General features: G+C 38.5%; 1 protein-coding gene across 1 annotated transcript; it reads right to left on the minus strand.

Moving 5' to 3' along the window:
* Positions 1–14,061: 14,061 nt before the first annotated feature.
* Positions 14,062–21,141, minus strand: LOC139457817 (uncharacterized). The gene is made up of 9 exons (XM_071239164.1): positions 21,014–21,141; positions 20,401–20,742; positions 19,498–19,578; positions 19,059–19,157; positions 18,000–18,110; positions 17,634–17,688; positions 15,308–15,348; positions 14,819–15,124; positions 14,062–14,273 (listed from the first exon to the last, which is right to left on the minus strand). The coding sequence occupies exons 1-9, from the start codon at positions 21,075–21,077 to the stop codon at positions 14,230–14,232; spliced, it is 1,143 nt and encodes a 380-aa protein (XP_071095265.1). The 5' UTR covers positions 21,078–21,141; the 3' UTR covers positions 14,062–14,229.
* Between the last annotated feature and the right edge of the window lie 232 nt (positions 21,142–21,373).

Genomic DNA, 21,373 nt, shown 5'->3' on the forward strand with positions numbered 1-21,373 from the left:
GGACCCAACACAAGCCAAACACTTCTGATAGAGACTATGTTGAGAATGTAGAGGGAAAAGAGCTTCACTTTGAGCACCTTGTTTTCTTTAATTACAGCAATCTGTGACATTATAAAGTGGTATTTAGGTAGATATAATACTAATCTATAGACGTGAATCCATTTGATGATACATCTGTGAGGTTTAAGTTGATTTTGACAGCCCGGGCCAAGTATGACCGAACATTTCTGACTTGGATTTTCTGAAGAAAATAAGTAAAAATGCTTCACTTTAACGGCGCAGATTTCTTTAAATGCGATACACCTGGACATTATAAAGTGGTGTATAGGTAGATAGAACATTAATCTATAGATGTAAACACATTTGAAGATAAATCTGTGTGTTTAAAGTTGATTTTGACCGCCCGGGCAAAGTGGGACCCAACACAAGCCAAACACTTCTGATAAAAGACTATGTTGAGAATGTAGAGGGAAAAGAGCTTCACTTTGAGCACCTTGTTTTCTTTAATTACAGCCATCTGTGACATTATAAAGTGGTATTTAGGTAGATATAATACTAATCTATAGACGTGAATCCATTTGATGATACATCTGTGAGGTTTAAGTTGATTTTGACAGCCCGGGCCAAGTATGACCGAACATTTCTGACTTGGATTTTCTGAAGAAAATAAGTAAAAATGCTTCACTTTAACGGCGCAGATTTCTTTAAATGCGATACACCTGGACATTATAAAGTGGTGTATAGGTAGATAGAACACTAATCTATAGATGTAAACACATTTGAAGATAAATCTGTGTGTTTAAAGTTGATTTTGACCGCCCGGGCCAAGTGGGACCCAACACAAGCCAAACACTTCTGATAAAAGACTATGTTGAGAATGTAGAGGGAAAAGAGCTTCACTTTGAGCACCTTGTTTTCTTTAATTACAGCCATCTGTGACATTATAAAGTGGTATTTAGGTAGATATAACACTAATCTGTAGATGTGAATCCATTTGATGATACATCTGTGAGGTTTAAGTTGAGTTTGACAGCCCGGGCCAAGTCGGACCAAACACTTCTGACTTGGATTTTCTGAAGAAAATAAGTAAAAATGCCTCACTTTGAGCCGCTTGTTTTCTTTAAATACGATGTACCGTGACATTATAAAGTGGTGTATAGGTAGATAGAATACTAACCAATAGATGTAAACACATTTGAAGTCTGTGTGTTTAAAGTTGATTTTGACCGCCCGGGCCAAGTGGGACCCAACACAAACCAAACAATTCTGATGGAGAGAATGTAGATGGAAAAGGGCTCCACTTTTGAGCACCGCAATATGACACACTAAAGTGTTATTTATGTAGGTATAATATTAGTCTATAGATGTAAAGTATGTGATGTCATTTTAGAAGCGATTTGACAGTTATTAACACGTGTCGTGTCAGTCCTTTGACATTCGCGAATATCCACTTGCAGAATACATCCTGTGTTGGTTTAACATGAAGTAGTAAAGGTTAATTAGGGATGCCAAACACGTTAATTAATGAAAGAAGAGTAGTCAAAACACTGTCATTTCGAATTCCTGCCCAGGACATCACGCCCCTGCACGCTTAAGTCGGTGAGAAACCTTCTCATCAAAGTAAAGACACAGTCAAGACACTGACTTTTCGGTATGGACTCTCGGTATGTAGCTATAATTATCAGTTTATTACATTGCTGAAGATGCATTTTGATTCAAACTCAATTAAATGAGCAAAACTATACGTTTCTGGACAATTGAGATCTGTCTAGATATGCACGTTTCGTTTTATTATTCTGCAATCCATTTTTGGTATTACCCGCTGGCCCGGCCCGGCCCCTTCTTTTCTTGGCCCGACTTTTAGGCGGTCCCAAGAACTAGGTACAGCATGATGGCTCCTCAAACATGACGGACTTGCCTTCACCAATAACATACCAATTCGAGGTCCAAAATGATAAATACTCAAATAACGATGGACTTACCTCTACCATTTACCAAAGATTATTCAACATTAACTTCGTGAAGAACATTCAGATTAAATAACAAGATCATGCAATGATTATTAAAATGATTTCTATATTAATATTTATTATATTAACACTTATTATGTGTTAAATATACATAGATGGATATAAAAATAATGAATAGCACACACTCAATTCAGCTATAGGAAACTGTTGGTGTGTTACAGAATAGTTAATAAAGATGAGCAATATCGCTCATGTCTTGTAAGTGAATTATATTGCTGCAACGGCGAAATAGTGTCCATTTGCGGCCATACTGGATTTCTGACAAAAAAAGTATAATGGGCATTACTTTTGAACTTGACATGGTACATAAACATATGAGATCATTTCTGAAAAAGCGATTGGAAACTTTACTTGCATGATTAAAATATTATATATACAGGTTGGTTAAAATTATACACACAAAAAACTTGAAAAGTCAGCATATGTTACTTAGAGATTTGCAAATATCTGTCAGCATTCAAAGCAAATTCATATTAATTCCATGAAATTTGGAAGGAATAACATTTCATTTACTTACATTGCTAGCTATTCACAAAATGACACACCTGTGTCTAGACTATTCACTGCTCAACGAGGATGGCATTATATGTTGTACATTGGTGACTACTATATTCACTGTTCCATGATGTCGTCCTTGCAGATGCTATGTTTTTGCCTTGTTGATTCTGTATTCGTCAATATGATCAAATCGTGTTCACTGTCTGGCCCCAGTAGCTGGAATCAAGACTAACTCTCAATCTCCAGCTGTATTTGCAGTGTACTTTCCAGCACACTAGATGAAACTGTTCGGTGTACTGTACATGTATTGACTGATCATCTGTCTCCTGTTCCCCGGATGACTGCAACGTAATCCAACAAGGCCAGGCTATTCAAGTACCTAGTCTGTTCACTGCTACATGCGAGTACCCTGTAAATGACACATCGTGCCTATTTTATTTACTGCTTTAAAAAATACCCTCTAAATGACTTACATGTGCTCAGATTATTGAAACCTTACAATATCATCCTTGTACATACCAGTGCTAAGTCTCTTCACATTTTGTGACGACCGTGTTTGACTATATTGCAAAGATTATATTACTGTAAACTACGGTTATAACGAACACGCGTATAACGAACTAATGGATATAACGAACCAACTTTTTAGTCCCGACTATATGCTGTAGTTATGCTGTATATATGCTTATAACGAATTACGGTTATAACGAACTAAAATTAGTAGTTCCTTTGAGTTCGTTATAACCGTAGTTTACTGTATCATATTATATGCACATGTATTCAATTACCACATTCACAATATAAGAAGCAAAATAGATACACTGGTACTCATCACCAACCAACACAAAATGAACACAAAGCACCACTAGACATGGTCACGTTACGTACAAACATTTTCTTTGTTTCTTGGGAGGAGTGGACAACTGTAGTCCATCATCTGTGTGTCTCATAACATGTTTTTTAATGTGTTTTATGTACTATTACGCCCCCCCCCCCCCCCCCCATAACCAAGATATATGTTATTTATACCGGGAAACAGATTACCTAAATGAAAAAGAATAGTTAATTTATTATAAAAGAAGGTTGAATACGACATTAACTGGAACATTTAAACCCTATCTGTTCACTGATTTTTCAAGTTCATGTTTTCATGAAACCAATAATCAATGTAAGTAAATTTAATACTGCTCCTTTCAGTCTTCATGGAAATCACATGCATTTGCTTTGTATGTAGATAAATATTTACAAATCTTTAAGTAACATATGCTGACTTTTCAAGTTCTTTTGTGTTTAATTTTAACCAACTTGTTTATATATTAATTTAATCATGCAAATAAAATTTCTAATCGCTTTCTCAGAAATGATCTCATATATTTATGTGCCATGTCAAGTTCAAAAGTAATGGCCATGATACTTTACATATACATTATCTTCGAACGAACTATGCGCACTTATTGGAGTTTTTCGTGTTAAATGTTCCCAACTTGTTGAAATAATATTTTAGTCTTGAAAATAACCACTTCAAAAGCTTTCTTGTGCTCCGATTACTTCCCAAAATGGTATCATATGTTATGTCCCATGGCTAGTTCAGTAGTTGTGCCGATAACATTGTTTTTGTCGAAAATCCAATGTGACCGCCAAGCCAATGGATATCATTTGAAAATATTCTGCCTTGTTGTCATCAAAATTCATTTATTAGACATTACAATAATGTAAGTGAAAAAATATGTCTTTCGGGTGCATCGGGACCCCTATCTTCCGGCTAGATTAAACCTGCACTCATGATATCACACACAATCAATAGTTTGTCATTGTTTCTCAGAACCATATCAATAGATCCAGACACTGTACCGTTTCTCTTCCATGTCTGTCAGACGCGTTTCAGATAAATGAAGATGTGAGTGATACCGTGAGTGAGATACCGGCGTCCTTGATGTCGGACACGATCTGGAGTCCATCTAGTTAAGTCCGACATTTGCTTGAATATTCGAGTTCATAGACATGTCATTAAATATAAATGATATTTACATGTTTTTCAAGGATGATAATTAGCCTTTTCCCTATTTAATACCAGCACATTTTGGACTTTTGGCTTGATCAAATTACAAAAGTATAGGTAATGTGAACGAAAGGACCGACAAATCGAATTTCGTGAGAAAATATAGGTACATGTATGAGCAAGTCGAGGACCTAAGATGAATTTACACGTCATTGAGCTGTTCTTATTTAACTGCATCTTCTGAGGAAAATTGGCATGGGCCTAAGAATTTTTCTTGTTCAAATATTAGAAGAACGCTTCTTAAAACATTTTAAAATCAACCTTTTTGACACATTTTAACTTTACCTTTGCTTTGAGTGTTAATACAAGTTCCACACATGCAATTGTTGTAATGAATAAAAGCTTGATGTTATTCATTTAACCAAATGTGATAATTTTCACAATATTTTGTGAAGGTTCTCTTGATTTCTTTAAATATCAAAACCCCGAAGGCGGAAAAGGACTCGGGTTTGTATCCCAACTTGGGTACGTCGTTTGAAGCCGATGTTCTGTTTTCCCATCGAGTAATTGTTTGAATGTTTACTAAAATCGTCGTAAAACCCTACTCGCTCATTTTCAGTATCACTTTGAGGGTTAAACAGCTGTCAACGTTGTTAATACGGGATCATCTTAATTTCCTGAAACCGTGACACGATATTACACATGAAGTATGTGTTATTTATGTTTCAGATTGCAAAGAAGTTGGTAACAATGTTACACGCCTTGAGCACAATGATATCAAGGTTACCACTGGCTCTTCACCAGAGTCCTGCAAACAGTCCTGCATCGACAACCCGCTCCATCTGAAAGCAAACTTTGACAAGTGGAAAGATACCTTTCAGAACAAAAAAACATGAATTGAAAAGGTTTGTCTAAAAAAAACAGAGAAAAAGCCGGACTAAACATTATACGTGGTCAAATGGTCCGCCCCGCAAGAATTTGAGTAACCACTGGAGTTTGTGACCTGTCCATGTTCGCAAGTGTGGTTCCTAGCGCTTTCGCTGCAGCCGGGTCACCGGGTTTCAGCTGATCTACATGGACGCTTATGATGGACTTGTTATCACTCCTCTGGATCCTGTGCGTTGTTGAGGGCAGCTGTCTTGCTAGCAAGTAGATAGTTTGCATGTACGCATGCCCACGTATACTTTTCATTGATCGTATAATTGATCATGACTAGATAATTAAGTTTCACAACAAAGGGATGACCAAGCAACATTTATGTCATTTGAGGGTAGTTTACAGCCCATACTTCTCTCACTAATTTGATTGTTTCACTTATTTTCTGACTATATCAGTGTAAAGCGGCTATAAAAGTTCAATGTTCCATGATGTGATTCGAACTACAGACCTTTTGATCAAAGGTGGGTGCCTTGTCCACATGCCTAAAGGGATTAACAACGTCAGCAGGCTGACAAGGTACTGATACTGTGGGATGGCGTTGAGCGCTGCTACAAGTGTAAAGACATCAAGGGAGGCAACTCCTCAAGCCCTTGTGTACTTTTATCATCAAAATTGCCACGATGTTACAATATAGGACCACAGATGTGGTTTTTTTTATTTCATTGTGTTGATAATAGTTCTCTTGTTAAAACATATCTTACACAATTTCGTTTATGCAAACCTTTAGGAAGAATAATATAAATATCGATAGATACACATTGGTACGATCGTTATAATGAATGGAAATCTGCCAGTGGGCATTATTGATTGCTACTCTGAGAGGTAGCGGGGACGAAGGTAGGGGTGGCCGTCTACACTGTAGTCAGCGCTGTATTAACAAAGGTACAACAGCACGACAATGAGTAACATTTCTTACAACTGGTATCAAACATGTGTGTGAGATCGAATCCCAGGTCCGTGATAGGCTTCTTCACGGTGATGACCTAAAGGTTGATTGCAATTCGTTCAAAGTTTCTCGTTTTTCTGTCGAATTCAGCTATGGTCAAAAAAATCTTTTTTACAGATTTTTAATAATTTTAGTTGTTTTGTCACATCAGGTTTGCATTTTCATCATCGCTTTGATAATCCACACATATTTGCTGAAACGATTTTTGGAGTGCCACACTAAGTGTGATAGGTCAGCAGTAAGCCGGATGACATCACTCATGGCCGTTATGTTATGTATTATGTATTAATTCGTCACTGCGATCTGAAGAATACAACATATCCATCGATCCATGCTGCCATGGTCTCATTTTAGGGTCAAGCCGAAGACCCGGGTTCGATTCCCGACATGGTTATAATGTGTGAAGCTAATTTCTGGTGCCCCCTGCCGTGATATTGCAGGAATATTGCTAAAAGCGGCGTAAAACCATACTCACTCACTCACTCATTTTAGGGTATGTAAGACACAGATTATGGCACTCGTGCCCGTCAAGTAAGATTTATCTTTCTCTCGTCAGTAACGTTTCGAAATAATTATTGTTATACATAAATGGTATCTGCTAGAAACTCTCTAGTAACCTCTATATCTCACCGGAACCGTCTCTTGTCATTCATATCCTGGCAATGTTTAATTTAAGAAGTAATATGTTTAAAAGGATGCAGTATGCGCAGGACAAAGTCGAGGTGGACGGGCGTCGTGAAAGCGTCCCAAAAAACGTCGTTTTTTCGTCCAATGACCATATACGGAAAAAGCGACATTTTCGTGTTTGCAGTGCATGTTAACTATTTAGTTTCGAAAGGGACCTCGTCAGCAAAGGTTTTTGCTCGGAGCTTCTATATTTCTGTAGCACTTCATCTGTGTTCAGTGGAAGAAACAATGTACCACCCCTGCGTGAGATGTGGTAATGCTCACATATGGGGCTTTATGACGTCGTCAGTTCCTTGAGTCTACCCTCTCTCAAAAGCCTTTTACAACTAAAAACAGTTCGAATTAAGAAGCTTTTTTCCTCAAAACTCGTTTCCTTTTATGCTAGCCTAACTTTGGTTGCTGGCGACCTAGAGACCATTTTTATCTCCTGTTGTCAAGAGAATCCTCTTTTAAATGTTCCCAAATTGGCTTTTCATGTAAATATATGATACATTGCTAGCTAGTGTACTGTCTATCGTTAAAAGGGTTTAATATATTATTATTAATTAAAAATATATGTAACATTTTCCAGTCACAATATGGCTGAAATACTGCCGTCGTGACGATAAAGCTTATCTCATTCTGGTTTCCCCCGCTGTTTTATTGCTTGAATATTGCTAAACGAGGCATAAAACTATTCTCATTCACCCACTCACGTTACGACTGCAGAGTAGTGCAAGCAGATGGTCGAAAATGGAAAGCAGAATGAGATTACAAGAATGTCAGTTCTGTAACCTTTTTGATGTGGATGACATTATTCTCTTGAAGCATTTACTGGCTTGCGAAAATAATAGTGAATGGGTGAGTATGGTTTAACGCCGCTTTTAACATTATTCCAGTTACATCACGGCGTGTCAGTTTAATGTTGGAGGAAAGCCCGAAGTGGTGCAAGTCTCAGACGTTTATCACTTCGGTGAAACCCACGAGTGCGGGTATGGTGCTGACAAACCTAGAAACAAAATCGGGGCGAACCGGGATTCGAACCCACAATCATAGGTTTCTGGCGTGCCTAAGGGGCGCAATACTGAATTATACCGAACATCACTGAACAATATTGATAAATAGTGGGCAACACTGAGTAATACTGACATTTTTATTTGTTTGTTGCTGAACACCGCCCTCAGCTACATACAATAGCTGTATGAATATGGCCTGTAAATAATCGCGGCTGAGCCAGATAATCAAGTTAATTACGATGACACACAACATAATGTTCAGTGTACAACACACAAACAACCAAGCCACCGAGCCTGACAACCCGATTCTCTCCCTCCCACTGACTGGTGTAAGGCAATAGACAAAAACATTCAGCGCTTGTACTGTTTGGTTGCTGCCGAGCGTTAGTTATATTCCCTCTAGCTTCTGTATTCATAATGTATAGTTCGTGTTTAGACGGTTGGGCACATCATATATCTTAAATAGTTATGATGAATAAAACGCTTCACTCTCCTACCCAGAGTTCCAAACGGGCGGTAGCCAGCCAGCAAAGTACCTAATAAACCAGCTAATCAAGCTAACTCATATAGACCAATATCACTAACTTCAAACTTATGCAAAGTAATTGAATCAATGGCTAAAAATAGATTACAACATTACCTAACCCAAAATAACATCATAAAGCCAGATCAAAGCGGTTTCACTCCTGGCCGCTCAACCCTAGATAACCTCGCCCGACTAGAGCAAGATGTTAAGACAGGACAACTAAATAAACAATATACCACAGGTTTTTTCTTAGACTTCTCGTAAGCTTTCGACATGGTATGGCACGATTAGCTAATACAAAAACTTAAAAAATAGGACTCAAAGGTCAGATAATAAACTACATCCAGGACTTCCTGAACTATCGTAAAATAACCGTGGGTATAGACCAAACACTATCGGACCAATGTCCCCTAGAAAATGGCACTCCCCATGGCAGTATCCTCAGCCCCACCCTCTTCAATATAATGATAAATGATCTATTCGAGTGCCTATCCCCTCAACTAAACACATCAAAATTCGCGGATGATGGAGCCCTCTGGATCCGCACTAAAAGCATTAAAATGGCCCAAAGTTTACTCCAAAAATCTCTTAATAAAATACAACAATGGGCTGACAAATTGGGCTTCTCCCTTAACTCAGAAAAAAACAACAGGAATAGTATTCAAACATAAAAACATGAAACCCGCCTCACCAATCCTCCAGCTAAATAACAAAACAATCAAATTTCAAAAACAAACCAAATTATTAGGACTTATTTTCGATGAACATATCTCCTGGGATGCCCACATCCAAAACCTAACAACTAAATGCAGTAAAGACCTAAACACGCTAAGATGCCTAACTGGCTCTAACTGGGGAGCCTCCAAAGATACCCTCCTCTCTCTCTACATATCACTAATTAGATCAAAACTAGACTACGGCTGCGCCATATACAAGATCCTAAACAACTCTCTATCTAAGAAACTTGACTCAATACAATATCAGGCTTTCAAACTAATTACACGCACCCAACATGGCACCTCCTACACTTCACTTAACAGGAGAAATGCCACTAAGTCTACGCAGGGAACAGCTAAGCTTAAATTTCTGGGCCGCGTCCCAATCAAACCCTCTCATCCAAAACTTAATAAACGAAACATCAGCCCCAAAAACCAAGCTCTAGCTCGTAAACACCCCTTACTTACCCCAATATCCCGAAGAATAACAAACTACCTAAATAAACACCAAATTAAAAATCTTAAACAAAATTGCAAACAATCAAATATCTTCACCCCTAAACTTAAAATACTCAAAATAGACACAACACTAGCTAACCAAATAAATAAACAAACCGACCCAAACATAGCTAAAACTACCACACTAGCATACATACACGAAAATTGGCCACCTTGGTGTCACATTTAAACGGACGGATCCTAAGATCCGATCTCCAAACACACAGGTTTCCAAACAGGACTCACCAACCTAAATAACCACCTTTTTTTTTTTTAAAAACACACTACAGGTAATTGCCCACACTGCAAACAACTATAAACCCCAGAACACGCACTCATCCACTGTACACACTACCTAACACATCGAACCGCATTACAAACAACCCTCAATCTAAACAAGGCTCTCACACTAGAAGCAATACTAAACCCACAAAATAAACTAGAAAAATGCAAGGCCTTTTGCGTATTCTTAATCAAAACGGAACCAATAAAACGCATCTAAACCCTCTTACACAGGCCAGCGCCATGTAACGATTCGTCACATCTTACACAATCCATTCAAGATATTGAATATGCTTTTCATCCATTTCATGTTTGACAAGTCGACACATTTTCATAAACAAATGTCAAAGGATGGTTACGGTTCATTAAGAAAGTATCCTAAAACGTGAAAATCTACTTGTTTTTGCGTAGTTAACCTTTGTTTACATTGGTTGTACTGCTCCACGTTCTGTCATCGAAGCGCAACGAAGAGCTAGCGATTCGGTCACTTTGATGTATAAATATATATTGTCATACAACCCACTGTCCCAGTTGCAGTACCATATCTCAATAATTATGCAAAACAATTTGTAAAGCGCCCTCAAATACTTGCATTAGTCCGTTTTATACTGATTCCTGAAAAAGCGCGTTTGTTTTCAAACAAGAGAAAACACCCGATATGCAAATTAGCCTGTGGCAGTGGTGTTATGCTGAGACACCACTGGTGCCGGAGTGCAAGAACCCTTAATGAATTAAGATAAATGTTACCAGGATCTACTGTGTCTGTTACACGGATTAAGAACCTTGGTTTCTTAGCACGATGAACTAGTTTGGGAAATCAGTTTCTTTGTGGCATTTCAGTTCAATGTAGGTGGAAATATGGAAGTTATGCATGTGAAGGGTAGACTGTTTTTAAGAATATTAAATATTAGGTTTGCGAGTGAAAAGAACACAAATGTTCAGTTAAGGCATATTTTATTCGATGCGGAAAGCCAACACTTACACTTGATCAATAGGTAGGACAGCATAACAACGACTGTGCGACTACAGTATGTGTGCAAATGTAAATTGAGCAATAGGATATTACATTGTACATTGAAAATAAAATAAGTGTAATTTCTGCACACGTAAAACATTGAAAACAAGATACTGGGGGCAGTGCAGAAATAAAGTACATTTATAACTGTTTACATCATCGGCTGGAATCAGGATGTAAAAAATACACAAAAATCCCAGTATGATACAGGGGGTCATGCAGAAATAAAGTACATTCATAACTTTGCATAATTACATCAGCAAGAATCCTAATGTAAAAACGACAAAAATAATTGAAAATGTAAATGATTTAACACAAGGACAATACATTGTGAAAATAAAATAAGTGTAATTTCTGCACACATAAATCATTGTAAACATGATAGAGGTGGCCATGCAGAAATGAAATACATTTATAACTGTTTGCATCATCAGCTGGAATCAGGATATTAAAACCACACAAAAACCCCAGTATGCTACGTGTATGACGTAAGTACCTAGTATACACGAGTCAACAATAAGTTCGATAGGAGCATGATCCAATGGAGTTATTTCAATATTACCGACATTTTGTGATATTCAACCCTGTTATATCTGGTATATATTCGCTTGAATTTAATGTTCACGCAGCAGTGACAAACATCCTTTGTTGAGGCACTTTGCGCGAGGAAGCCTTAACTGCAAACTATGTTGCTGATAAGCGATACAATGTTACACAATACATGAATACCAATACATGTTCCCCGAGATACGCAGTGGAGGAAAACCGCATTGGAACACTATCATATTCCTGCTGTAGTATTTTCCTGCCATACGTGAATCAACTGCTTCATTAACATTTGTTGAAATATTCTATCGCTATTTTCCTGGTATATTCATATTCGGGTTTGACAAATATTTCTACTGATCGCTATTTTCCCTAAGTTTGACATTCGTGATACGATTGAAAACAACGACACTTACCGTAAATAGACATGTGCAATGTCGTTACTCAAACAGACAAATGCGATACGACGTGAGTGGAAACATACAAAATAAATATGTGCTGCATGTAATAAGTATAAATGTAAAAAAATGACAATCAATACGACCAATAAAATAACAGAAAAACGTCCCAGAAGAACGCTTTGAGACACGTTGTGGAACCATTCATTCAGCAACAGACACGTGGCATTGTCTTCAGACAATGCGAGACCGCGTACGGCAAGGCTCACACATAACTTTCTGAACAACGCGAACATTCACGTTTTACCCTGGCCGGGAAATTCTCCTAACATCAACTCCGTCGAACATTTATGGAATCACCCTGACCAGATCAGAAGATCACATGCAGCAAATGTCAACCGTCAAGAACTGGAACTTCGAGCTTTCCTCTCAAATGAAGCTGACACGTCGTGATATAACTCGAATACTGTTAAAAGCGGCATTAAACCCAACTCACTCATTCACTAATAAATTCTATACTAGTATTACATCCTGTTATAAAAAGTTTGTGTTGATATCAAATATATCAACACCGTCAGATTAATGTCGGAAACATCGAGAGATGCATATACATCACATCAACAGAGACGAGAGTAAGATTCTATTTACCATCCAGAATAATAACCCTAACTTTTTCAGTTATCACTCAGTAATAATCAATGTCTTGAGTGTAAGAAATACAGTTACCTAGCAACAATGGCAGATAAAATTTATTAGTGATGTCATTTGATTGTGACATCGTAGCAATGGTCTGCAAAGATTTTGAGACAGGTGCATTGAAGTGATGTTAGTTTTGGATGAAAATCCCAGTTTTACTGATGCATTTCATATACGTTTAGTGGGAACAATGACATAAATATTTGTTGCATTTGAAATAACTATATATGCTAACAGAATAATGTGATAATAACCTAAAACATATATATGTGTCAATCAAAACAAATATTAAAGTTTGAACAATTTAAAACCACATAAAACCACAGTGTTAAACTACCTAACACATACAGAGGATAGTGTTGTTTTCTCAGTTTAGGAAGCAACCTTACGTATGAAAAAAGGCATCTCATGATTTTCTCATATGTATGACAAATATAAAACAGCTAGACGACAGTATAAACGTACCGGTTTTGAACTGCTCACGATGCTAACAGAATAATGTGACATATAAGTGTCAACTTAAACCCACAGTGTTAAACTATACTTAACACATACGGGATAGTGTTCTTTTTTCTGCTACTTCACTTTAAGAAGCAACCTTAATTATAAAAAAGGCATCTCATGATTTTCTCAAACATATGACACTTACACAACAGTATAAAACGGTTTTGAACAGCTCACAATGTAAGCTAATACAAGAGCGATTACTTTGAACTCATTACTAACAATGCCTTTTTCTTCTTTAATTTGACATTTAACAGTAGCAATAATACTGAAATACAAATGGGGAATTCCAAAATAACATGATAATGTTGTTTTTGAAACTGCTCAAATAGACTATATTTTAGGCATGGATTGCTTACATTTGCGTATTGTAATTATATTGGCATGACAATTGAAATAAGTCGACGGCGATGTACATTTTGTATTCCATCGTTTAAAATATCATCTTCAAGAGGAACGGCTGTGCCAAAATCCAAACTGAACGTTTTCAGTATTCTCCTAACCGCCATCAGTCTTTGAGGTCATGACAACCGATAGTACATCTGGATTACATTGTTGATCAGCTTACTCCAAAAGGTATGACGAACAGTACACTACGGTTATGACGAACTCAAAAGGACCTCTCATTGTACTTCGTTATAAACATATTTCGTTATAAGAATATATGTAGCAACTGGCTGGGGTCCCAAAAAATAAGTTATGTCCGTTAGTTCGTTATTTAAAAACGTGTTCGTTATAAAGGTAGTTTACTGTACATTTATATCAACTTACCCTATTTACATTGAAATGATGTTTAAGTTCAACGCAGACTTAATCACAGTAGCGAGAGCTGTACACAACAAGGAGAACACCCAAGGAGCAGGGTCCCATTTGAATTTGTTTGTCGAACAAACGTGAGCGTTGTGTCGCCGAGAACATTGACAGGACCGAATTAGCTGACGTCTCTTCCTTTATTTAGATTTCACTGTATTCACTGTCAGCTTCGGACCAAGTACTATCTGCAACAACCAATGTGTTTATGTCATCCACACATATTCCATCCAAACGTCAACATTTTCTTTCTGTCATAAATCCCGGAAGGGATGTTACATTTTGTAGGTAAGTTTTTTTACGCCTCAGTTAAATATTCCCGATGACATCTTTTAAATAGTCGAGTCTGGACTAGACAAACTGATGGTTACTGTTATGGTAAGTGTTCCACGTCGTTAAGCAACGATGACACACTATTTACCAAGTTTGTTTCTTTGCTGTTTAACCGCGCACCCACGGTGCGAATATTCCAGCTTTTTGATTGCGTCTGTAAATCATCGATTATGGACCAGACAACACAGTGACTGATATCATGAGCATCTAAAACATTCGGATACAACGACATACATGGACCAAGTCACCGATTCTAACCACCCGATGCCGTTCGTTGATTAATCAACCACGTCACCAGAGCCAGAGCACCCGGCCCATTTAGAGCCACTTACGACAAACATGGATAAGGAGACTCATTCTAACTCCTAGTCCGGTCAATCAAACTTCCGTGTATACTAACACGTTCCGTTCTTTGTTTTCACTGACATGTCCGGTACGGCATACAGATTATCAACGTTGACAGCACCGGCTACAGCTGACTGGTGCTTGGGTGTTTTGTCTGGTACGGCATACAGATCACCAATGTTCACAGCACCGCCTACAGCTGACTGGTGTTTGGGTGTCTTGTCCGGGACGGCATACATATCATCAACGTTGACAGCACCACCTACAGCCGACCGGTGCTTGGGTGTTTTGTCTCGTACGTCATTCAGATCACCAACGTCGACAGCGCCGCCAAGAGCAAGTAGGTGTTCGGGTGCATTGTCTGGTACGGCAGTTGAATATAGAGTTATGGTGTTCATATAACATAGTAACATCATATTATTCTCCCTCGATATTCTTCCTGAAATTATTAAGCTTAACGTAGAAGGCAACACTCAAACTATAATCACAATTTGAATACAATAGTCAGATGAAGTGAAGAAAAACCACAATAGAAAAGACTTACCATTGAAGTGCACTTTGTTGTCAACAGGTTCAACTTGGTATCTGAAAAGAAATATCATATTGTTTTTAAGTTGTTTACACTGGAAAAATTTGCAGGAATAAGTTTCAACATTTTCATGAATAATATTTTTTGTTCACATTTGAGGCGATACCATTGATCTGTCGACTTGTGTCATCGTATCCCTAAAGGTGATTGGCGTTACCCGCAGTATCACTGGTTGGTTGGTGTGTTGTTTAACGCCACACTCAGCAATATCCCAGCTATATGACGGCAGTCTGTAAATAATCCAGTATGGACCAGGCAATCCAGTCCTTAATATCATCGGCATCGATTCGATCAATTGGGTTCGATGAGCGAGCCTGACCACCCGATCCCGTTAGTCGCCTCTTACGACAAGCGTGGTCGCCTTTACGCAGCATCAAGATCTAATGTGTCTATTTATAGTCCATTGTCCTCCAACAACATACAACCAACGATCACGCATATTAATACAATACAAATTTGAAAATATTTTAGAACTACCTGCGGATACAAAAATGTGCGTTTTTAAAAAAAACCCAAAAACAGTTGCATTATCATTATAAAAGAACAATTATGAAGAAAATATTTGAACGATGAATTACCCGTGATCAGGGTTGATGATGCGACCGTTGTTGTGTGTGTTATTTATATTAATGAATACATTTAAATGAAGGCGACAAGGTCACCCACATCTATGGAGAGTTTTGTGATGAAAACAATTGTCATAGCGACTGATTTATGACTACCATTGTCTGCAGTACATTTGACTTCAAGGGCAATTTACCCTGTAGTCATGTCTCCATAACTTAATTGTCATTACGTTTTAGGCGCTAATCCCCGTTGTTAATCCTCACCAACATTCCATTGTATATTGACTGTCAGTCAGCCTGGACTACCATATCACTTCCCTTTAACTACTGCTTTTATAGTATGGCATTTATTGCCCTAATTGATCATCCCATGAACTGTGTTTGTTAATCACGCCATGTCCAAAGCAACGTCGTTGTCTCTTTGTCTGTCCATTGTTGTTCATTACTATATATGTGCTACCATTACACAGTTACTAGGGTGTTAGTCAGGCTTGGTATTCCGAGTGCTGGCATAGGGACGACCTCGAGCAGGATATGCTGCTCGTAGGAAACGCCCTGAGGTGAGCTGGAGCTCCGCTCACCTCTTGTACGCCTGAGCTGGAAAGTCTGCTCATTGCTGTGTTTGTGTTGTCAGAGCAGGTATTCCGCTCATTGTACAATTGTTGTTTATTGTTTACATGTTGTGCATAAAGCGTTCCGGGACAGTGATGTCGATTTTGTCCTTTATTCCCCCAAGAGCTAATTCCCCGTCAACATGCACGTTGACACAATTAATTAACGTATTATGTACTGCATAAATGCGACAAAACCCTTTCCATATCTCCGCGAAAAACACAGTCGATTGTTCGATTCGGACTATATCATGAGCATGTGTTTATGAATCACTATTAAATAGGGGTTATACCAGGTGTTCGCCCCATCAGCGGCACTCGTCACATGCAAACACAAGTCAAATAATCACATGAAAAAAAACCACGGGAATATGTGGTACGAGTCTGAATAGGGACTGAAGCCTCAATGTTCCCCACTTGTGTACCGTTAACCATTTTAAAGCTTTTCTGAGGCCAGGAATGTTTCCTCGAATGTTGTAACCTTGATCAAACAGGTTTTTAGCAAGGCATGTATTACGCTCTTTTTGAAATCTTGATTAAAAGTGCATGCTCGAATGTTCTTCTGAAGTTGTGAAACGTAGACAGCAATAGCTGTACCTACAGGAATACTGCTTGACATAAAGGGAAAGCTGACTGTTGGAAAGTTGAAGTCATTCCACTTGTCATGCAGTCTAGTGCTTAATCCCTTCTGAATCTTTGTGCATAGTTCTACATATGAAACAGACGAAGTGGTTTCATTTGTCTTCTTTATTTCTAGTTCAGGTGGGTAAATCAATGGAAGGGAACTGTCTATTTGGTGGTTATTGAACGATTTCCGATACCTATGCCAACAATATACCTATGACGACTCATACGGGCATTGTGGTGAGGTGAGGTGAGGTGAGGTGAGGTGAGGTGAGGTGAGGTGAGGTGAGGTGAGGTGAGGTGAGGTGAGGTGAGGTGAGGTGAGGTGAGATGAAGGGAAATCAGGTTTAACGTCGCGTCCAAGATTATTGCACTTACATAGCGACGCTCTACCACTAGACCACGGAGGCGGTCCCGGGCATTACGTGATCATGAAATTCAAAGGTCGTATACAGTGGAAATACTTGACACTCTACTCACGTAACATAAAGTGGGTTTTCTGAGACCTCTGCACAACTGTCCGCATCGCTGATAGCTGTGAACAGACATGACGACCAATACCTTTGTTCATTTATCATATTTCTGTTATTATTACTCTTGTGATATGTGTTGATGTATATTCAGATAAGCTATTTTATTACAAGGAGGGATAAGGAAATGATTTGACAGATGAGAGCTGTATGTTATTACTTTTTATGAAACTGACATTTAATCTTTACATCTGAAATGCTTTATAACGCTGTCACCAATGTTCCAGTTTCATCTTCAATCACTTAACATCAAATTAGAATCTGATACCAAATAATAGTAATATATTCTGACGGTCATCAAAGAGGTGTAGTTTACCTTCTGTGACGTTTCCCTTTCTTCTCGTCCTTACAACACATACACAGATAACGATTACAATGAGGATGAAGATTCCTCCACCTGTCCCAGCAGCGATATACATGGTGTCATCTGAAAGAGAAAAGAGATACTGGACAAGTAAGTATACTGTCCTTGAACTTGGCACATGGATAAGTCTATATAAGTCAAGTTATGAGTATAAGTACTGAATAATCTAAGACAACATATCTTTTACATAAAGAGAGTCCATGCTGTATACATACTCAGATAGAGATGGTGACGTCCGTCTATGAGGAGCAATGATACGAAGTTACTAGTATTTCATTGATAATGTTTCACCATATAATTTAGTTTGATTGGGAAGTTTTCGAAGCACAATAAAGATCTAGCTACCAGGGGGCGGTTGGGTAGCTTAGTGGTTATAGTGTTCGCTCGTAACGCCGAAAACACGGGTTCGATTCCCGCCATCGGTACAATGTGTGACAACGCGTAACCTGATAGATACGAGTAACCTTTCATACAGAACTGTACAAAACTAGGTTTTAGGCATACTAAGCAGAGATGGAGATTATATATGAGTACTACATTCTTAAGTTTCTGTAAGAAAACCTATAATTGCAATCATGGCCAACTAACATTATAATTCAGCTGATCCAACTTTTCTTCAGTTACCCGATGAAGTTAATAAGCACGTCGTTAGCAATAGGTGTATGGTCCATGTTTTTTTCCGTGCCACTTATCGTGGCGTGACGACAATATTGCTTACTCTGTTATTCATAATCGTTCATTCATGTACAATGACAAAGCTAAGTCAATATACGAACTTTAATCAAATGCCGCACCGAAATAATGGGGTTGATCTATCACAATATCATGTGAAAACTGTAATGTCTAGAGCTATCACAGTACTGTTTGTTTTAAATGCACATTCAGTGCACATTGTTGCTATGTCTTGCTATGTCCTGGGTCAGTATATGGTTTTGTTATATATTCATGAATGTTTCTAAATATCCTATATATCGTACCCAAAGGTTAGTATGACGACTAGTACACAACTACCTTGATTATCGTTACTCGGGGCGGTAGATATCTTGATAGTTGTAAGATTTGCCAATGTTGTCAGCTGTGAACTTGTTTTATAAGTAGCCCCGTTAAAGCCTGACGACATAAATAATATATACAAATAATTATGAAATTGGCTCGCTCACCACAGAGGACATAAAATAACACACTTCTATGGTTTGAATAATCCGATAGACGAGCCATATCATGTTCAATTAATGTTTAGTGTGTTTAGGAACGCACGTTCGAACATTTTACATACAAAGTTACTAAATGTGTGGATAGCTGAAACATATATTAGGTTAATGACATACAGAGGATTATTAAAACAGATAAAATGGCTTTCGCTGGCATCAGTGTGAATGACATCACTGGTATCAATACAATGTATCTCTAAATATATAATACATCGTTAGTTTAACTGATACAAATCTACCATGAGTATCGCTGTCTGTGATGATCGTTGTTGCTGAATCAGTCAGTGGTGTAGTTGGCTTATCAGTAGTCCCAGGAATGACTGCATACATAAATAATATATATTATTTATGACATTTACTAGCTTAATATCGATACACATGAACAAGCGATTTTATATTGACCGCCTCCATGGTGAACTGGTTAGAGCGTTTGTCCTGAGAGGGGAAGATCCGTGGCTTTGACACCAGGCCAGGTCATACGACAAGGCATAGTATTCTCCTTCGGGAAAAACACGGTTTGGTCTGTTCGGAGTTAGTCTACTGTTTCTGAATGGGGAATGCATTTAAACTGCGCCACGCTGTCTGAGGTATCACTATGAAACAGGCATGTGTCCTGACCAATACAAGCAACCACACACACACGCACACAACACACACACACACACACGAACACACACACGCACACGCACACGCACACGAACACGCACACGCACACGCACACGCACACGCACACACACACACGCACACAAACACACACACACATACACACACGCACGCACGCATGCACGCACGCACGCACGCACGCACTCACACACACACACACACTCACACTCACACACACGTACATAGACGTCGCTATATAAGTGGAGAAATGATGGACGCGACGTAACAATTTCACCTCACTCTCCGATAGTGCTAATACCGTATGTATCTATTGGTGACCGATTTATACAGTTCTTAATTTGTAGATGGCGTGTTCATAGTTCTTAAACATGTACGTATGGTTCCCAGGTATATATTTCATGAATCAGCTACATCTGCATCCGTTCTTGCACAATCTGTCATAACATGATGTTATGAGATCAGAAAGGACACGTTGATGTAATCAAAGGAGTATGAGCGCATAACAAAAAAGATCATACCCAACGTAAGGTTGTCACTGACTCTATTGCATTGATCCTCACACCGCCACACTGCCCCAGCTTTGATGTATTGAGTTGTAGTTAGTGTCATGTTGTGCTGGTTGTCACCACAGCTTACAATGCCATCATTTGATGTGAATAGGTCGTAACGATATGCAGTATCATTATTGGGTGGGTTTCTGTTACAACCATGATCATGACCTACAAACACTGACGTGAGAACTCGCACCTCATCCATATACCAATATCTGAAGGACGTGTTGATAGTGGTGTTGATGGCACTGCAGACTAAGGTGATATTACCTCCTGACTGGAACTGAGTGAGTTCCAGAGGGAGACCACCTGCAACATTCCAAGATACAACCAGCATGAGAAGCAATCACAACACAAACATGCAGTGGCATTCTTCGTCGTCCTTCATGTACTTACAATACCAAAATAACTGTAACATGCAAACACGAAACAGATAGGATATAAAGTGGTACAATCACTATTAAATTACACTTACGACATCCTGATGGTTCCATCCTTCGGGTGATTAGGAATTCAAACCTACTGTTATTTGTGTACGAAAACCATCCTATACACAGCATGATTAGAAATTCAAACCTACTGTTATTTGTGTACGTAAACCATCCTATACACAGCAGAGTAATCAGGCGAATCCTTGTGTCCATGTTTCTCCTTAATCAAACTTCCTCTCGTCAATATTCGGTTGAAATAAGTTACTACACATGAAATACACACAGAGCAACATGCAGCATTCTTCGTGAACAAACATTAGAGCTCCGCTATCTGTGAAATACATCCTTATGAAGGAGGAAATATTCCTACAATCAGCATTCGCTCACCTGCAGCTGTTTGTCCTGGTTTAGGTACTGATAAATACATACCTTTAGATATTTTACACAAAGTACAACTTGCATTACTGCCAGTTTGCGGTCGCGCACAGTTGTCGGTACATATACCAAAG

This window comes from Haliotis cracherodii, unplaced genomic scaffold, assembly GCF_022045235.1.
Source record: "Haliotis cracherodii isolate W230 unplaced genomic scaffold, xgHalCrac1.p SCAF_12, whole genome shotgun sequence".
In the NCBI taxonomy this organism is placed as follows: domain Eukaryota; kingdom Metazoa; phylum Mollusca; class Gastropoda; order Lepetellida; family Haliotidae; genus Haliotis; species Haliotis cracherodii.

Coding starts and splice junctions, on each gene's coding strand:
- LOC139457817 (XM_071239164.1), bottom strand. CDS start 21,077: ATGGACACAAGGATTCGCCTGATTACTCTGCTGTGTATAGGATGGTTT. Junction 19,579..20,400: donor CAGTGACAACCTTACGTTGG/GTATGATCTTTT, acceptor TTATGTATGCAG/TCATTCCTGGGACTACTGAT. Junction 15,125..15,307: donor CAACAAAGTGCACTTCAATG/GTAAGTCTTTTC, acceptor CTGCCGTACCAG/ACAATGCACCCGAACACCTA.